Source organism: Ictalurus furcatus, chromosome 6 (assembly GCF_023375685.1).
Source record: "Ictalurus furcatus strain D&B chromosome 6, Billie_1.0, whole genome shotgun sequence".
NCBI lineage: Eukaryota > Metazoa > Chordata > Actinopteri > Siluriformes > Ictaluridae > Ictalurus > Ictalurus furcatus.
In genome coordinates, this window is record NC_071260.1 from 26,456,843 (window position 1) to 26,471,487 (window position 14,645).

Consider the following 14,645-nt stretch of genomic DNA (forward strand, 5'->3'; position numbering starts at 1 on the left):
GGTGACTTCGTATTGTAGTTTTGGAGACTTTCTGACCAAGACTCAACTAACTTCTGCAATTCTCCAGCTGTGATCCTTGGAGATTTTTTGTCCACTCGAATCGTCCTCTTCACAGTGCGTTGAGACGATATAGACGCAAGTCCAATTCCAGGTTGATTCATAACATTTCCAGTTGACTGGAACTTCTTAATTATTGCCCTGATGGAGGAAATGGGCATTTTCAAAGCGTGTGCTATTTTCTTATAGCCACTTCCCATTTTGTGAAGCTCAACAACCTTTTGCCGCACATCACAGCTATATTCCTTGGTCTTACCAATTGTTATGAATGACTAAAGGAATTGGGCCTATGTGTTACCTCATATTTATAACCATGTGAAACAGTCATGGTTGAAAAATGTCCTCTTCCTAGTCACCCAGGTGTACTAAAAGAAATGCAAAATATCAATGGGAATATACTTCAAATATATTTTTCTAATATGAATTCATAGGGGTGCTAATAATTGTAGGACACCTATATTTAACAAATTTTTTTTTTCATAAACCTGTGTTGTGTTTGCAATTGTTTGATATCCATGAGAGCAGAGTATTTTTGTGAATTTTTTGAACAAACAATCAAAGGGTTAAACAATAAAGACAATTTTTCACAGCCTTCTTTGCTCATATTTACCAAGGGTGGCAATATTAGTGGAGGGCACTGTATGTTTTTGTGATGAAAGGTCAATTATGTCAATTATGTTTTTAAGAATCTGTTTTAAGTATTAAGTGATCTTTGGGCCGTATTCAGAATTGAGTTAAGCATGCATTGTGAGGTTTTAATAGTGAAATTGCACTTATCAGTATTCCGAACTCAAACATAACTCCGGCATGTCTCAGTTACATGTGCCGTTGAACTTGAAGCACATTATTCTCACACAATGTTGGCTTGAGCGAGGAGCCAGTCCCACTGTCCGACAGTTTGATGTAACCAGAATATTTCTGAAAGTTATTTTTTGGCCGTAAATACACTAAACAAACTATGGAATGCTATCTGAGGCCATTATCAAATACAGTACATAAAGAGGAGCAGATAAGTACTCAGTCAGCATATCCTTCAAACCGTAAGCAGAATTTTTTTTTTTTTTTACGTGTCCTTAATCAGCAATGCTTTGCTATTTTGAAGCAGTTTGATTACACAACTGTGCTTTTGGCCAATGAGAGGCTCATGAGCTTTAGGGAACATTCACATCCTTGTACTTGATGTGAAGTGGCTTCTTGTTTTGTTCCCACAGTTGGACGCAGATGAGGATTCGCCCAATTTTGATGAAGATGGTCGTGACGAGTATAATGAGATTCACATGCTTGTGTAGACCTGGTCTCCAATCACAGGATAAACCGCCTGTAAAGGTGACACTAGCCATGATGTATGATGATGTTAAACTCAGATAGTCTACTCTCCTTCAGGATTGTGTCATGTGTATATTCAAACATTGTACTTATTCAAACATTGTACTTATTCTGTGTAAAATGGAGATATTGATGCCACAGATTCACAGGATTTAGATACTGTATGTGATTGTTATTCTAATTTATTTGTTATATATTTTTAAAAAAAATTTGTTCTGGTTCCTCATAAATGGTCTCTCTGAAACTTAATGATGCCCAGTGTTTTCTGGTTCGGGACAGTTGACTGTTTTAGCAGCAGTAACAGACCCTAATTTTACCTCATGAAGGGCTTGTTAAGAAGCTGATGAGGTGAGTTCATTGTGTTAGAGCAGGGAAAGTGCTAAAATGTAAGGACTCGGGAACCAGAATTGGGAAACACTACACCATAGGTCCCAAAATAGACCATGCACCTTACATTGATGTATAAAGTGAAACCCTGAAAACACCACATATACTGTAGGACCCCACTTCTGATTTGCATTCTCTTCTGTAGTGTAGGTACTGGCCACAGAATCTGAATGATTTTCAGTAGTAGTAACATTGATCTGAGAACCCTCAGGGTGGTTCATTTCAAACACATTCTGTGCAATTCCCTTTCTTTGTATGCTGTATGATATAATGCTGTCATGAAGACATGAACTCTAAGTGAGATTTCTTCTGATTGATCTAATATTTAAGCTTTTTATATTTGCTGTTATTTATTTGTGACATTTATTTGCCATACTGCACAATTACTTTGTATTCAGAAAGCATTTACTTGTTAAATTTGCATTGATATGGACAGTTCATAAGAGAAGTGTTTTCATAAGAGAGGTGTTTTCATTAGCATGGACTGAAAAAAGTTAGCACACCCTTATACTTTTCCTATACTATTTCCTATTTATTTTGTGCTCATAATGTGAGACTTGTATGCTACATTTTTTTTGTTATATTTGAGTTATTGTTTTATTGGAACAGTTAAAGCCATAGTGTACATGATTTGAAGATGTAATGTACAGATTATAATGTTTAATTATAAAATCAATCTTAATCCACTGAACTGACAGTGTATATGGGAGCATTAGCATTAGCATTAGAGATTGTACTGGAAGTGAGAGTGTTTGGTTCCACTGCATTCTGCTACCAAATCAGTGGATGAGGGCAGAGGAAACTTTCTATCAAACTTTAACTAGTTTAAAGGAAGTACATGACATTTAAAATCCACATTGTGCCACAGCCAACAAATGAGCAGTCAAATTTCTTTTATCTGATTCTTTATCTTTTTACATTAAAACAGTTTCCTCGGAGGACCTCAAAAACTCTGAGAAGGGTTCACTGAACTTTCATCCATACTTTTCATATGAACTGAAGTATTATTTTTCCTGTTTCATAACACATCTTGAGGCACAGAGCATGCAGAGAGTGAAAAAAATGCCCTTTAGACTGTAAATAACATCCTGACCGGTTCCTGTTGGTTGTGCTACAACACTGTGTACTTTACACAAATCACACGACTAGGTTCAGTTTTCAAACACACCATTGCACAGAAGTTTTCCTTTTCCAATTTAACTCACAGGTTTTGGGGATGGTGAAATACAAACATAAGGTATTACTCTTAAGACCAAATGCTGCTACCCATTCAAACAGGTTGTCAGTTGTGAGACCACACAGAAGTTTGTAGGTTGGTTGTCCTCAAACTTCAAAACTAAGCACTATATTGATGCCAAAAATGTTAGCTTGGGTTTTCAATTATGAAGTAAGGAGAGTCACTTAGAGGGGGGGGGGGCCCAGAGTTGGACAGTAATTACAGTACAGAAGGGTGATTAGAGCAGTGGTGACTCAGTGGCTAAGGTTCAAAAGGTTCAAGACTTCAAATTAGCTGGTGTGAATCAGCGTTCAAACGAGTGCATGCATAGTGTCCTATGATGGACTGGTGTCTCAACCAGGGTGTATTCAAATCTCACGCCCAGAATTCTTGGATTAGGCTCTGGATCCACTATTATCTTAACCCAAAAGGTTACTGAGGATAAATGAATAAATGAATGTATGGCATGAGTAATGCTTGGTGCTTGATTTAGTTCTTAAAGATCCAACACTGCCATTATGTTGCTCGTTTTCTATCATATATGCTGAACATGTAATGACCACTTTGGTCACGAATACTTTACTGGAACTTTAGAAGTGATCTGATTTAGAGGTGATCCTTTAGACTGAGCCATATTGTGGCTGTAATAATGTGTCTGCAGGCAGCTGTAAGAATGACGCCAATAGTACGTAGTGCTTGGACACATCCTCATAAAGGAATGGTTTGAATCAGCAGAGATGGATAGGGAACAAAAGGAGCTCTTAAACAGGCATCTATTGTCATGATGGCTGGCATTTCTTAGGCAGTGGTGGTTACCAAGACTGCAGACTTGTTGCTTACTCAAGCAGCCTAATGATCTGCAGGGCTACTGTTCAGTGGGGATGTTTATAGGCTCAGTGCTTGGAGAGAATACACCTGTGCAGACTGGAAAATCAGATACTTGTTCTTTAAACATTTTCTGGGCCATAGTGTGTGTGCAAGTGTGTGTCTGTCGGTGTGGACAGGCACAGGAATGGTAGGAAATAGAAACCATTAAGTCTGGAAGAGAATCCAAAGGTGTGTGGGTAGAATGTGAGAAAATAAAAGGCACAGACCCACTTCCTATCTGTGGTTTTTCAGTTGCTGGATCATGATCATGAAAATCAGAGAATGGTCTAATTGACTAATGCCATCCTAGTTGCATGGCCCACCTACCCGATTCCTTAAACGATGTGCATATAACATTATGTCTGACTTTGCTTTCAGTTTTCTCCCATCTCCTTCATTGCATTTGACACAGAATGTGTGCTTCACTTACCAGAGAGCCCCACTTAGAGGGAAGTAATGACAGTCGACCAAACCACAATTTTACTGAACTCTAAATAGTGCATTACATTCAGTGGGGAAGGAGTAGACATAGAATGTGGAGAGGGTTTAATGGAAAGTCCTGTTTGTTTCAAAAACATATTTCCTGCATTTTCACAATATCTTTAAAATAAAACATGAGTTCTCCATGTTTCCTCCCTAAAATTCCACTGACTCACTGAGCCCAGATTTAATTTATGAATAATAGTCCAACTATCCAAATACTATGCTCGTTATTTGTAATTTCCACCAACAGAACATATTAGCACATCCAAGCTGAAATTATTTATAGGTGACCAGTCAAACAGGCTAATAACTGTAAGGACATAAACAGTTTTAATAATGGCAGATTGTGATTTCCACCACTGTGCATATATACTTGTATATATGCATGTATTGTGTGTGTGTGTATGTATATATATATATATATATATATATATATATATATATATATATATATATATATATATAAACACTGACCCTGCTTCACGTCCCCTGAGGTAAAACCTCCAGAGAGCCACTGTTTTAAAATATAGGCAACAGTGTCAAAATTGCCTCTATGGCTGCATCCTAACAACAGCAATAGTATTTAAAGAGAGCCTGTGAAAAAGTTTTTGTTTACATTTACCTCAAACAGGTCACAACTCATGTCTACACTGAACAGTTTACTGATGTATTTTATCACTTCTAATTAATAATTAAAATGGTTTAGTGGAAGGAAGTGCACAAAAACATTGTTACTCAGTCAAATTATCACCAGGTGATTTGCAGTTTATATATCTGCTGCATTTCTGGAAAGTAATCCAGGTTTGTATCAGGTTTAACCTCAGCTAGAACTAACTGACAAAGGGGAAATATTGTCTCATAGCACTGCAAATAAATGACATCCTATGTGCAGTGATGTGAAAATATCTGGAAATCTCATGAATATAGTAACATTTCCTATAAGATTACAACAAATAAAAATATTTTGTTCATTTCAAGCTTGAAATAATCTTGGTTTGTTCCACTGGCAGACGTTTTTTTTTAATTGAAAGCATTTATTTCTAGAAAGATGTCAAATTATTTTCCAATAAAATAACAAAAAACCTTAATAAAATTAATAAAAATGTCTAGACGTAGGTTTGATAATCTTATATTTGCATTATGGTAATTTTGTAATAGGAAATACTAAATAAATCTGACTATATCCAAGATATTTTCATTTGCTAGAATTGTTCGCAAAGTGGTTTCTCAAAGCAAAGCTTGTTGTGTTGTGTTATTCTGTGCCCTATAAGAAGAAATGTTTTTACATACCATATTTTAAAGCACATTTTTAATACTGTCAAACATGAAGGAATTTTTTCAAAAATGAGTAACTTATTAAAAAATCAATCAGGAGCATCATGTGCTGCCAGCATTGAACTGGCTTTGAATACAGCTGAGGTTAATCCTGAAGCGGTTATGTTATTTAAGCAGTTTCTTTAATAGAGAGCTAGAAGACAGTTGACCTGAGTGCACAGAGCAATAGCTTGACTCACAAGTTTCAAGTGTAGTATAGACGCTGACACAAGGAACTGTGTGTGTGTGTCAATGCTCACAGAACTGAAATCTCATATGTGACAATTCACAGCATCTGGAGGTCATTGGTAATGACCACACTTTCTGATACTGCTGTGCGTGTTCAGGTCAGCCCCTCTGGTGCTCTCTATTAAAGATACTATTTAAATGCCATAAAATATTTTATCAGATTACTTGTGTAGTAGGAAGATGCTGTAGGTCCTTCTCTTGATTTCTTGCAGAGTACAGTTTGTAATCTGCACTGCTTTGATTGCCATCATTAATCATGAAAAACATCCAGATTGTGTCAGCTGTTCATTAGCATGACAACATACAGTACACTTACATAACATACGTAACATACATAACATCACGTAAGAGACGTTGGTATTTTATACAAGTATGAGTAAATGAGCAACCAATATCAGATACCAATATCGGCATTGATGCATCCCTACACATGATAAACATTTTTTTTCTTTCTTTCTGTACCATAGACCTTAAACAGATGGCACATATTTATAGCATGTTTACCGCACCAAAATTAAAAAAAAAGGGGGGGGGGGGGACATTTAAATGATTGTACTGAGACATACACTACTGGCTAAAAGTTTGGAAGCAGTACTAACTTAGTAAAAATAAGTTTTAAAAAATGAGATGATGTGATAAAATAAAAAAAATCAATAAGACAATATTTATTATATTTATTATAATATTTATTTATTGCAACCCTTATAGACACCAGACATTCAAATGCTCCATTCAGCTTGGTTTACTCAATCAGATGTTACTGAATTAATGATCAGATCATTGAGATCTGGTCAATATAACGGACTGCTCTCAGCAAAGACAATTAATGCTTTTCCTATGAAAGTACAATGACCGCACACCAATGTAATATTCTGGTTGTTGGCAAATTGACTTAACTGTAAAATTGTCGAACCTATAAATATCACCTGCTAGTTTCCATTGTTTTCAACTGTAGAGCATATAATGTATAAATGTTTACTTTCCATACATTCAGTACCCATGTGTCATGTTATCCTTAAATCATGTCTAAATGTTGTCAGTCCCAAACAGACCACTTTTATAACTCAGTGTTGCCTTGTTGTAACTATGGTAAGAGGTATAGTTTGTCAAAAAAAAGGCAAACAAGTTCTTATGATAAGTAATGTATTACTTTAGCTTTAGCAATACTGAAAGAAATAATGATGTAATGTGGATATTTTAATAGCAGTAGAAACTACTATTAATGTAAAAAAAAAAATGTTTTCAAACCACTGTTAAACAAATTGTTATTTTTTTGTCTCAAAATAAATATTTATGATGTGTTTCAACATACATTGTTCTAAGCCTATTGTGTTGTAAAATTGCTCTTTCTATTATAGGAGTAACAAAAAAATTAACCTATTAAATCCTCAAAATACTTAATGTGGAGGGTTGTGCAAAGCCAACATACTCTGTGTGGTTTGGTACTGGTCCTTTGTACAAATGTCCCATTACAGGTGGCACTATTACAATTTAATGACAATTTTCAAAACTGCAGTGTGCTAATGAATAAGATTGGCACTCCTAAAAGTCATCCATCTTGTGAACAAATCAACTTGGGTATGCCTTTGTACCGACCACTATGAGACTATGAGAAATTGATTGTCAACAAAATTCAGCGAGTTAAAATGAACAAGTTAATGGTCAGAAATTACTTATAAAGAGGTTACATTTGGAACTGACATTTACCTGAGATTAAAACAGTGATACTAATACATTTTTCTTAAAACTACATTTAATTCTAGTTTGTCCGCTAAAAACAAGATAATAATAAGTAGGTGTTCAAATCTTGGAGTGTCAGTCAGTCACATAAATGTATCAGAACGTTTCATAGTAATCCTAATCTAACAAGAGTCTTTGTAGCAATGTGAGTTAATCATGGATGCATTATTCCTTGGGGGTGATGTAGCTACAGAGAAAGGGGAAGACAAAAGTAACGATGATGCAGGGCAGCATAAACAACAGCAGCACAGGCACATCAGGGTCCTTCAGGAAGTGGCAGTGAAAAAAATATGTGCGGTGGAGATCCAAAAAGATCTTGTTCTTCAGAGAAGGCTCACTGCATGCTGTGATGTTAACCATATGTTGGAAACAGTTGTCCAAATTATAGTAGTAGCTGAGGGCACAAAGACAGCAGAATTAGGGAGATTCCCAGCACACACTATTTCCCTGTGTCTATATGTCTCTGTCTCTCTGTCACACAGCTCCAAAAATGGTCACAACCACTGGTATGTACATGAGCTGGGTTACCTATTCCTATCTATTAATGTAGCTACTGAGAATACACAGGAGCACTAACATTTTTTTCTGTCTTAAGAATACAGTCCCTGCAGGCGTGGCTTTAATGGAGTATCAAAATACACTCCTGGGAAGCCAAAGGTTATGACTTTCCCATGATGACAGGTCATAGATCATTCAGGAGATTTAAATACAGATGTTTGCTATATTTAGTCTATACTTTTCACTTCAATTAGCTTATCTATAATGGCATCAAACCATTAAAGTCTCTGTTTATTAATCAGTTATTTTCTTAAAGCTTATTCATTCACTAATTCTGTTCATTAAATTCAATTATTAAATCTTCACTAACCACTTTATCCTGGTCAGTATGATGCTGGATCTGGTGTGAGGTGGGAATATACATGGGATTGGACACCAGTCCATTGCAGTCTTTTAGAAGTAAAGATGGGCAGGGGTTCACCAATCGGAGAAAAACTGCATCTAAAATTTTTTGAACAATTTCAGAATAATGTTCCTCAATGTAAAATTGCGAAGACAATGAATATCTCATCATCTACAGTAAATCATATCATCAAAAGATTACGCGAATCTAGAGAAATCTCTGTGTGCAAGGGACAAAGGTGAAAATGATTCTGTAATGGAAATCACTGCATGGGCTCAGAAACACCTCCAGAACTCATTGTCTGTGAACACAGTTCACCGTGCCATCCACAAATCCTGGTTAAAGCTCTATTATGCAGAGAAGAAGCCATATGTGAACATGATCCAGAAACGCCGCCATCTTCTCTGGACCAAAGCTCATTTAAGATGGACTGAGGCAAAGTGGAATATTGTTCTGTGGTCAGCCGAATCGAAATTTGAAATTATTTTTAGAAACCACGGACACCGTGTCCTCTAAATTAAAGAGGACTAAAGAAGAGAGGGACCATCCGGATATTTTCAGCGCTCAGTTCAAAAGCCTGCATCTCTGATGGTATGGGGGATCATTCGTGCCTATGGAATGGGCAGCTTGCACATCTGGAAAGGCACCATCAATGCTGAAAGGTATATACAGGTTTTAGAGCAACATATGCTTCCATGCAGATTCCATCCCATCTTTACTTCTGACAGACTCTGCCTCTCTAAGATACTCTTTTTATACCCAATCATGTTACTAACTTGTTGCCATTTAATCTAATTATTTGAAAAATGTTCCTCCAGCTATTTCTTTTTAGTAACACTTACTTTTCCAGCCTTTTGTTGCCCCTGTTGCAACTTTTTTTGAGACGTGTTGCAGCTATCAAATTCAAAATTACCTTATTTTTTCCTTTAAATGGTTCATTTTCTCAGTTTAAATTGGTAGGACAAGCAATATCTCAACTAGATGCATTCTACTCAAAACACATGCTGTGTCGTCATACGTCTTGCACACATCTAGTCAATTTTTCTTCATTAATAATATCTGAGAGGTAAATTTGGTGAAAAGCAGCTCTTCACATGCAATCATATAGGCGGAGTGGAATTTTATTTTTAGCTAATTCCATTCCATCTTGTCATATAGTTCACGCACACAAGACACTGCTTGTGCTAACAGTGTTTTTTGTGGAACACTCTGTGATTACACAGTCACAAGCTTTTTTACGCTGTTTTCGCACAGTCTCTTTCTTGAAATGTTTCGTTCCAGTAATGTAATCCGTTTCCCCCCGCTATTTCTCTGCCAGCTTTGAAACAAAAGCCACAAAACATTTTCTGTGTGATGATCATACCCGAGCCATGCAAACTCTTGAATCCAAGAAGTCTTAAAATGCCTTTCTGCACTTTTACTTGGGCATTCATATATTGACATGGAAAGGTGATTCTCTGTGTCTCCATCGTTTTCCCTCTCTCTCATGCTGGCACAACTGGAACCTGCTTTTTTATTAGCAGGTGTGCCATCAGCATTGGTACTCGACAGAGATGAGGATTGTTTGAATTGATTTTTCGTTTTTATATGTCTTGCTGACGCGGAAAGCTGATCACTGCTTTCTCTGTGTGTATTTTGGCACTCTGGATGAATTTGAACTGTGAAACTGCTTTTTTACCCAACTGAAATTTTCATGTGGAGCATCTCATTTTATTACGTCCACACAACAAATTATGTGACAGGCTACTCCTCACAGAACACGCAATTAAAAAGACATTACATGCAAATTTGTAAATCATTACATATACATTTATATTCTCGCCAGTGGCGAAATCTCAGGAAAAATATAATTCGCAAATTAATATTTGTGGTCACAAATGCGACCATTTTAGGCGAAGTCAGGAGCACTGCAAAAGTTTAATTTCTTTGGTTTTAAATAAAAAAGAAATGTAATCCTGATACTAGTCCCTTTTTTTTTAACAAAATGTACCTGTAAACTGATTACTTTGTTTTTTGACGCCGTCACATGTATTCTGTTACTCCCCAAGCCTAGTAACTACAACAAACAATTAGCAACATCTCTATACTTATAAGAGTGAGGATAGTAAGTCTAGAAACATAACAGGTCCTCTGTAACTTAAAGTTAAATGCACACACAATTAGGGCTGCAACTAACGATTATTTTCATAATCGATTAATTGGCCGATTATTATTATTATTGTTGTTGTTATTATTATTATTATTATTATTATTATTATTATTATTATTATTATTCGATTAATCGGATGGGGAGGGAAAACTTTCAGCACCATTTTTTTCATATATTTAAAATAAAATCCACAAACTGAGTGTTACAAATATAAACTTCAGACTAAAACTTTACACAACTGTTTGTTCAATTAGCCTATATAAGACTGCAAAGAACCCAATACACACACACACACACACACACACACACACACTAGAATATATATTATTAATTTATAACTGTAGTTTAATTCATTGCTTTTAGGGCATCCGTAAAAAGTGATGCATAAAAATTTATATATAATATAAACTAAATTTATATATATATATATATATATATATATATATATATATATATATATATGCATTACTTTTTGTGGATGCACAAAAAACGCCAAATTACTCACTTTCATTGCCCCTTATGGTTTCGGTTACTCATTGTCTTTAGACATTGTTTTACTTGTGTTTGCTTTTGATCATAGTGTTTGAATTAGTCATTACAGATCTTACTCGCGCTCCCACTTTGTATCACCGCATCTACACTGCACGTGAGGAGCAACGCGGCCTCGTTACCCACAGATCTCTTCCGTTATAATAAACGACAGAAGTTACACTGCAAGTGTGCAAATACAGCATATAATGACAATAAACTTAAATTAAACTAAACCTTTTAAGCAGCTTGCACCAGTTTACCCTGCCCCTTACACACAGTGGAGCATTTTAGATGTAAACATAAGTTTGTGCTCGTGCATCACTGTTTGATTTCTGTGGTGTTAAACATAAAATGCACCCCTGCATTAGAGGACTTTCTTACTCTGTCACTTGACGATTTCGCGTACATCTGATGGTGACTGAGGTCATGTAGGGAATAAAAGGTAACGTTGCCAAACTGTAAACTTATGAAAGTCATTGTCAGTGACTCTGGGTGTCTGCTAATGCTAGCGTGCGTATGACGTCATGTGCCGTCGATCAGGAAGCGGCTTATACTTCCGGTTAGTAAAAAACCCGCTAGTGTTACATTTGAGATGATATTACCTTTCTAAAATTCATACACTAGATGGTAGAGTACATAGTGCATAGTGTAAGTGTATAGTACGTCATTTGGGACACAAGTTTAGTATTTACTCTCCGAAACGTGTTTTCGGAACAGAAGTAACGTAATGAGTAAATCTCCCCCGTGCCGCACACAGACCAACTAATTGATAATGAGATTCATTGACAACGATTTTCAGAATCGATTATTATCGATTAGTTGTTGCAGCTCTACACACAATACACACACACCGTTGAGTGTTGGGCCATGGACATTCTTCCTGGTAGTTGCTGGCTGCCATGAGTTGCTTGTAGTCAAGTAGACAGTAATTGTGCACTCCATAATCAAATGTGGCCCTGTCGCAGAGCAAAGCATCTGATCCATCAAGCTCTGCAAATAAATAAAGAAAATCAATAAAAATGTTCCCTGATGCACTGCAAAAAATCACATCCATTAGATAGAGCAATGAATTACAGGCAGTCTTAGATTTAATGTATGTAAAAGGCAATTTCCTCTATAAACAAATTAGTTTGTGCATTAATCCTGGTCCATTACTGAAGAGTGGCTAAAACAAACCCCAGTCCAGCATGCTGTTCACTGGGGCCAACATTAGGAGTATGGTTTCAATTATTTTAGATGGCATAAAGGCCAAGAGCAGAAGCACTGTTTAAAGCGAGCATATTCAAAGAGCTGATAATTCTCTAGAAACTCATCTTGTCACTGGTGACATTTCCCAGCATATGTTTGTGATTACCTGCGATTGCTAAGCACATGATTAAAGTGGTGGAAATCAGCGAGGTCATGATGTACGCTTTGTCTCCACACTTTTAGGCTAGGCTGAAGATGAAGGGAAAAAAATCAAAAGAAAGTTACAGTTAAACACGTAAGACATTTCAGCAATTATTTTGACTTTGGGATTTTATTTCTTTTTCTCACAGCACATATCTGGTGCTGAGGTAAGTGTGCACAGAGAATACATTTACATTTTCCATGAACCTTACATTATAGGTTATGAAAAATTTACATTTAATTCCACAATATTTACCACAACATTCAATTAACCGTGTTACTGAATACATTCACCCCAAGTATATTGGAAATATTCCACAAGTCACATGTTCAACAAGTAGTCGAATCATCCAAAGTTCCCGAAGATCATGGGAAGAGGAAAAGTGCATTCTAGCATTGTTTATTTGTTTCTTCATTTTCAATAATGTTTTGATATTGGCTAATGAGGTCACTTTGAAAGTACAGCACTGATGCTAAAATTATAGATAAAGTTATTAGACAGTTCAATTCAATTTAATTTTATTTGTATAGTGCTTTTGACAATGGTCATTGTCTCAAAGCAGCTTTACAGAAACAAATAAACATGGGATACAGATTTTAAATGTGTGAATTTATCCCTATTGAGCAAGCCGGTGGTGACATTTATAAATACTCATTTATAAATGTAAAACTTTTTTTTTTATCAAATCATTTATGTCCTTAATGTTTTAATTCAATTATCATTGATGTTAGTTAACCATATTTTGTATATTTGCTAATTCTATGCAAAAAAAATCTCAACCTTGTTTCTCATCTATGATCAAATTACATTTTTGAATGGAGAAATGCATTGATTTTGCAGAGTTACAAGGGTAAAATGGCAAGCATGGACTCTAAACTTTTGCTTTTATTTTTCTCATTTGTAAGTCGCTTTGGATTAAAGCGTCTGCTAAGTGAATAAATGTAAATGTAAATGTAAATGTAAAAACTTTATGCACAAAATCTGCATGCACACAGCATGACATACATTTATGTATAACTTTATTGTAAAACTTTATTTTCAGATGATAATTTCTGCACATTATACGAAGCTTATGTTAGTGTACAAGAAAAAAATTCTCATCTCTACAACAGATCATTTTCTTTCTCCCTCTGGCAGAATGAGATTTAGTTGCTTTGGTTGTATTTTTTCTTTTCAGTAACAAAGTTCAAATCCCTAGAGATGGTGTTTCTCTACAAGACCAGCTGTGGGACTATGGAACATTCATGAAACACATTTCTGTGTAAGGAAATTATGACTTGATAAATGACAAACAAACTTATAAAATCATAGAAAAAATAGTTTGGAAAAATAAATCAATTTTCAATTCTCAAAATGTAACACAAGTGTTTCTCTTCCAGTTACTCTTAGTCAGCCTAAACACAGACTTGTGGTTTTATGTCACATTATAAAAGGGAGGAGCTGCAATTTAAAACACGTTCATTCAATAAATAACTAGAGTTATAGAATTACAGTCATTAAAAATGTCAATCTTTTATCTTACAAACTCGTAGGGCAATTTTTTTTATAGCATTTTCTAACAAAACAGAACAAATTTGAACTGCTGAAATACTTTACTTACCTTGGCTTTGGATGTATAATTACTTCAAGTCACCTGTGAAAAACTTAAAAGGAAGATTTCCTCAGTATGTATGGTAATACCAAGGGGGTACTTGCTGTTGTTAAAGACCTTAGTGAATCCCTCTGGCAGTCTGTTGTGTTATCAATGGGAATGAAACTGTCTTTCGCAATTACCAACCCTGAGCAGCTGGACTTTTCCCATGTCCCTGCTTCCTTTCCCATGTCCCTGTGGGAAAAGCTCTTTTTTCCTCAATAATATTCTAGTCTTTTGTCATTCTCATGTGAACTGGAAATAAAGCCCTCCCAGTTTTACTAATGAAAGATGGGAGATACCATCATGCAGGCTCCAATGAAGATGAGAACATCTTGCTTGATAACTATCGAGGGCTGTCTATACAACCCCAATTCCAAAAAAGTTGGGATGCTTTGTAAAATG

At 35.7% G+C, this 14,645-nt stretch overlaps 1 protein-coding gene and 1 long non-coding RNA gene across 2 annotated transcripts in view; one reads left to right on the forward strand and one right to left on the reverse strand.

The window, feature by feature from the left end:
- slc4a3 (solute carrier family 4 member 3) overlaps positions 1–4,671 on the forward strand; it is a 78,611-nt gene extending 73,940 nt beyond the window's left edge. Inside the window, exon 24 of the mRNA XM_053627371.1 lies at positions 1,269–4,671. Within this exon, the coding sequence (XP_053483346.1) occupies positions 1,269–1,346 (78 nt within the window). The 3' untranslated portion in view covers positions 1,347–4,671. The remainder of the gene's footprint in view (positions 1–1,268) is intronic.
- Positions 4,672–6,285: 1,614 nt separating this feature from the next.
- On the reverse strand, positions 6,286–14,474 carry LOC128609056 (uncharacterized). Its single transcript, XR_008386170.1, has 4 exons — positions 14,211–14,474; positions 12,575–12,657; positions 12,072–12,210; positions 6,286–8,033 (listed from the first exon to the last, which is right to left on the reverse strand). It is a non-coding gene; the product is annotated as an uncharacterized LOC128609056 (long non-coding RNA).
- Positions 14,475–14,645: the final 171 nt, after the last annotated feature.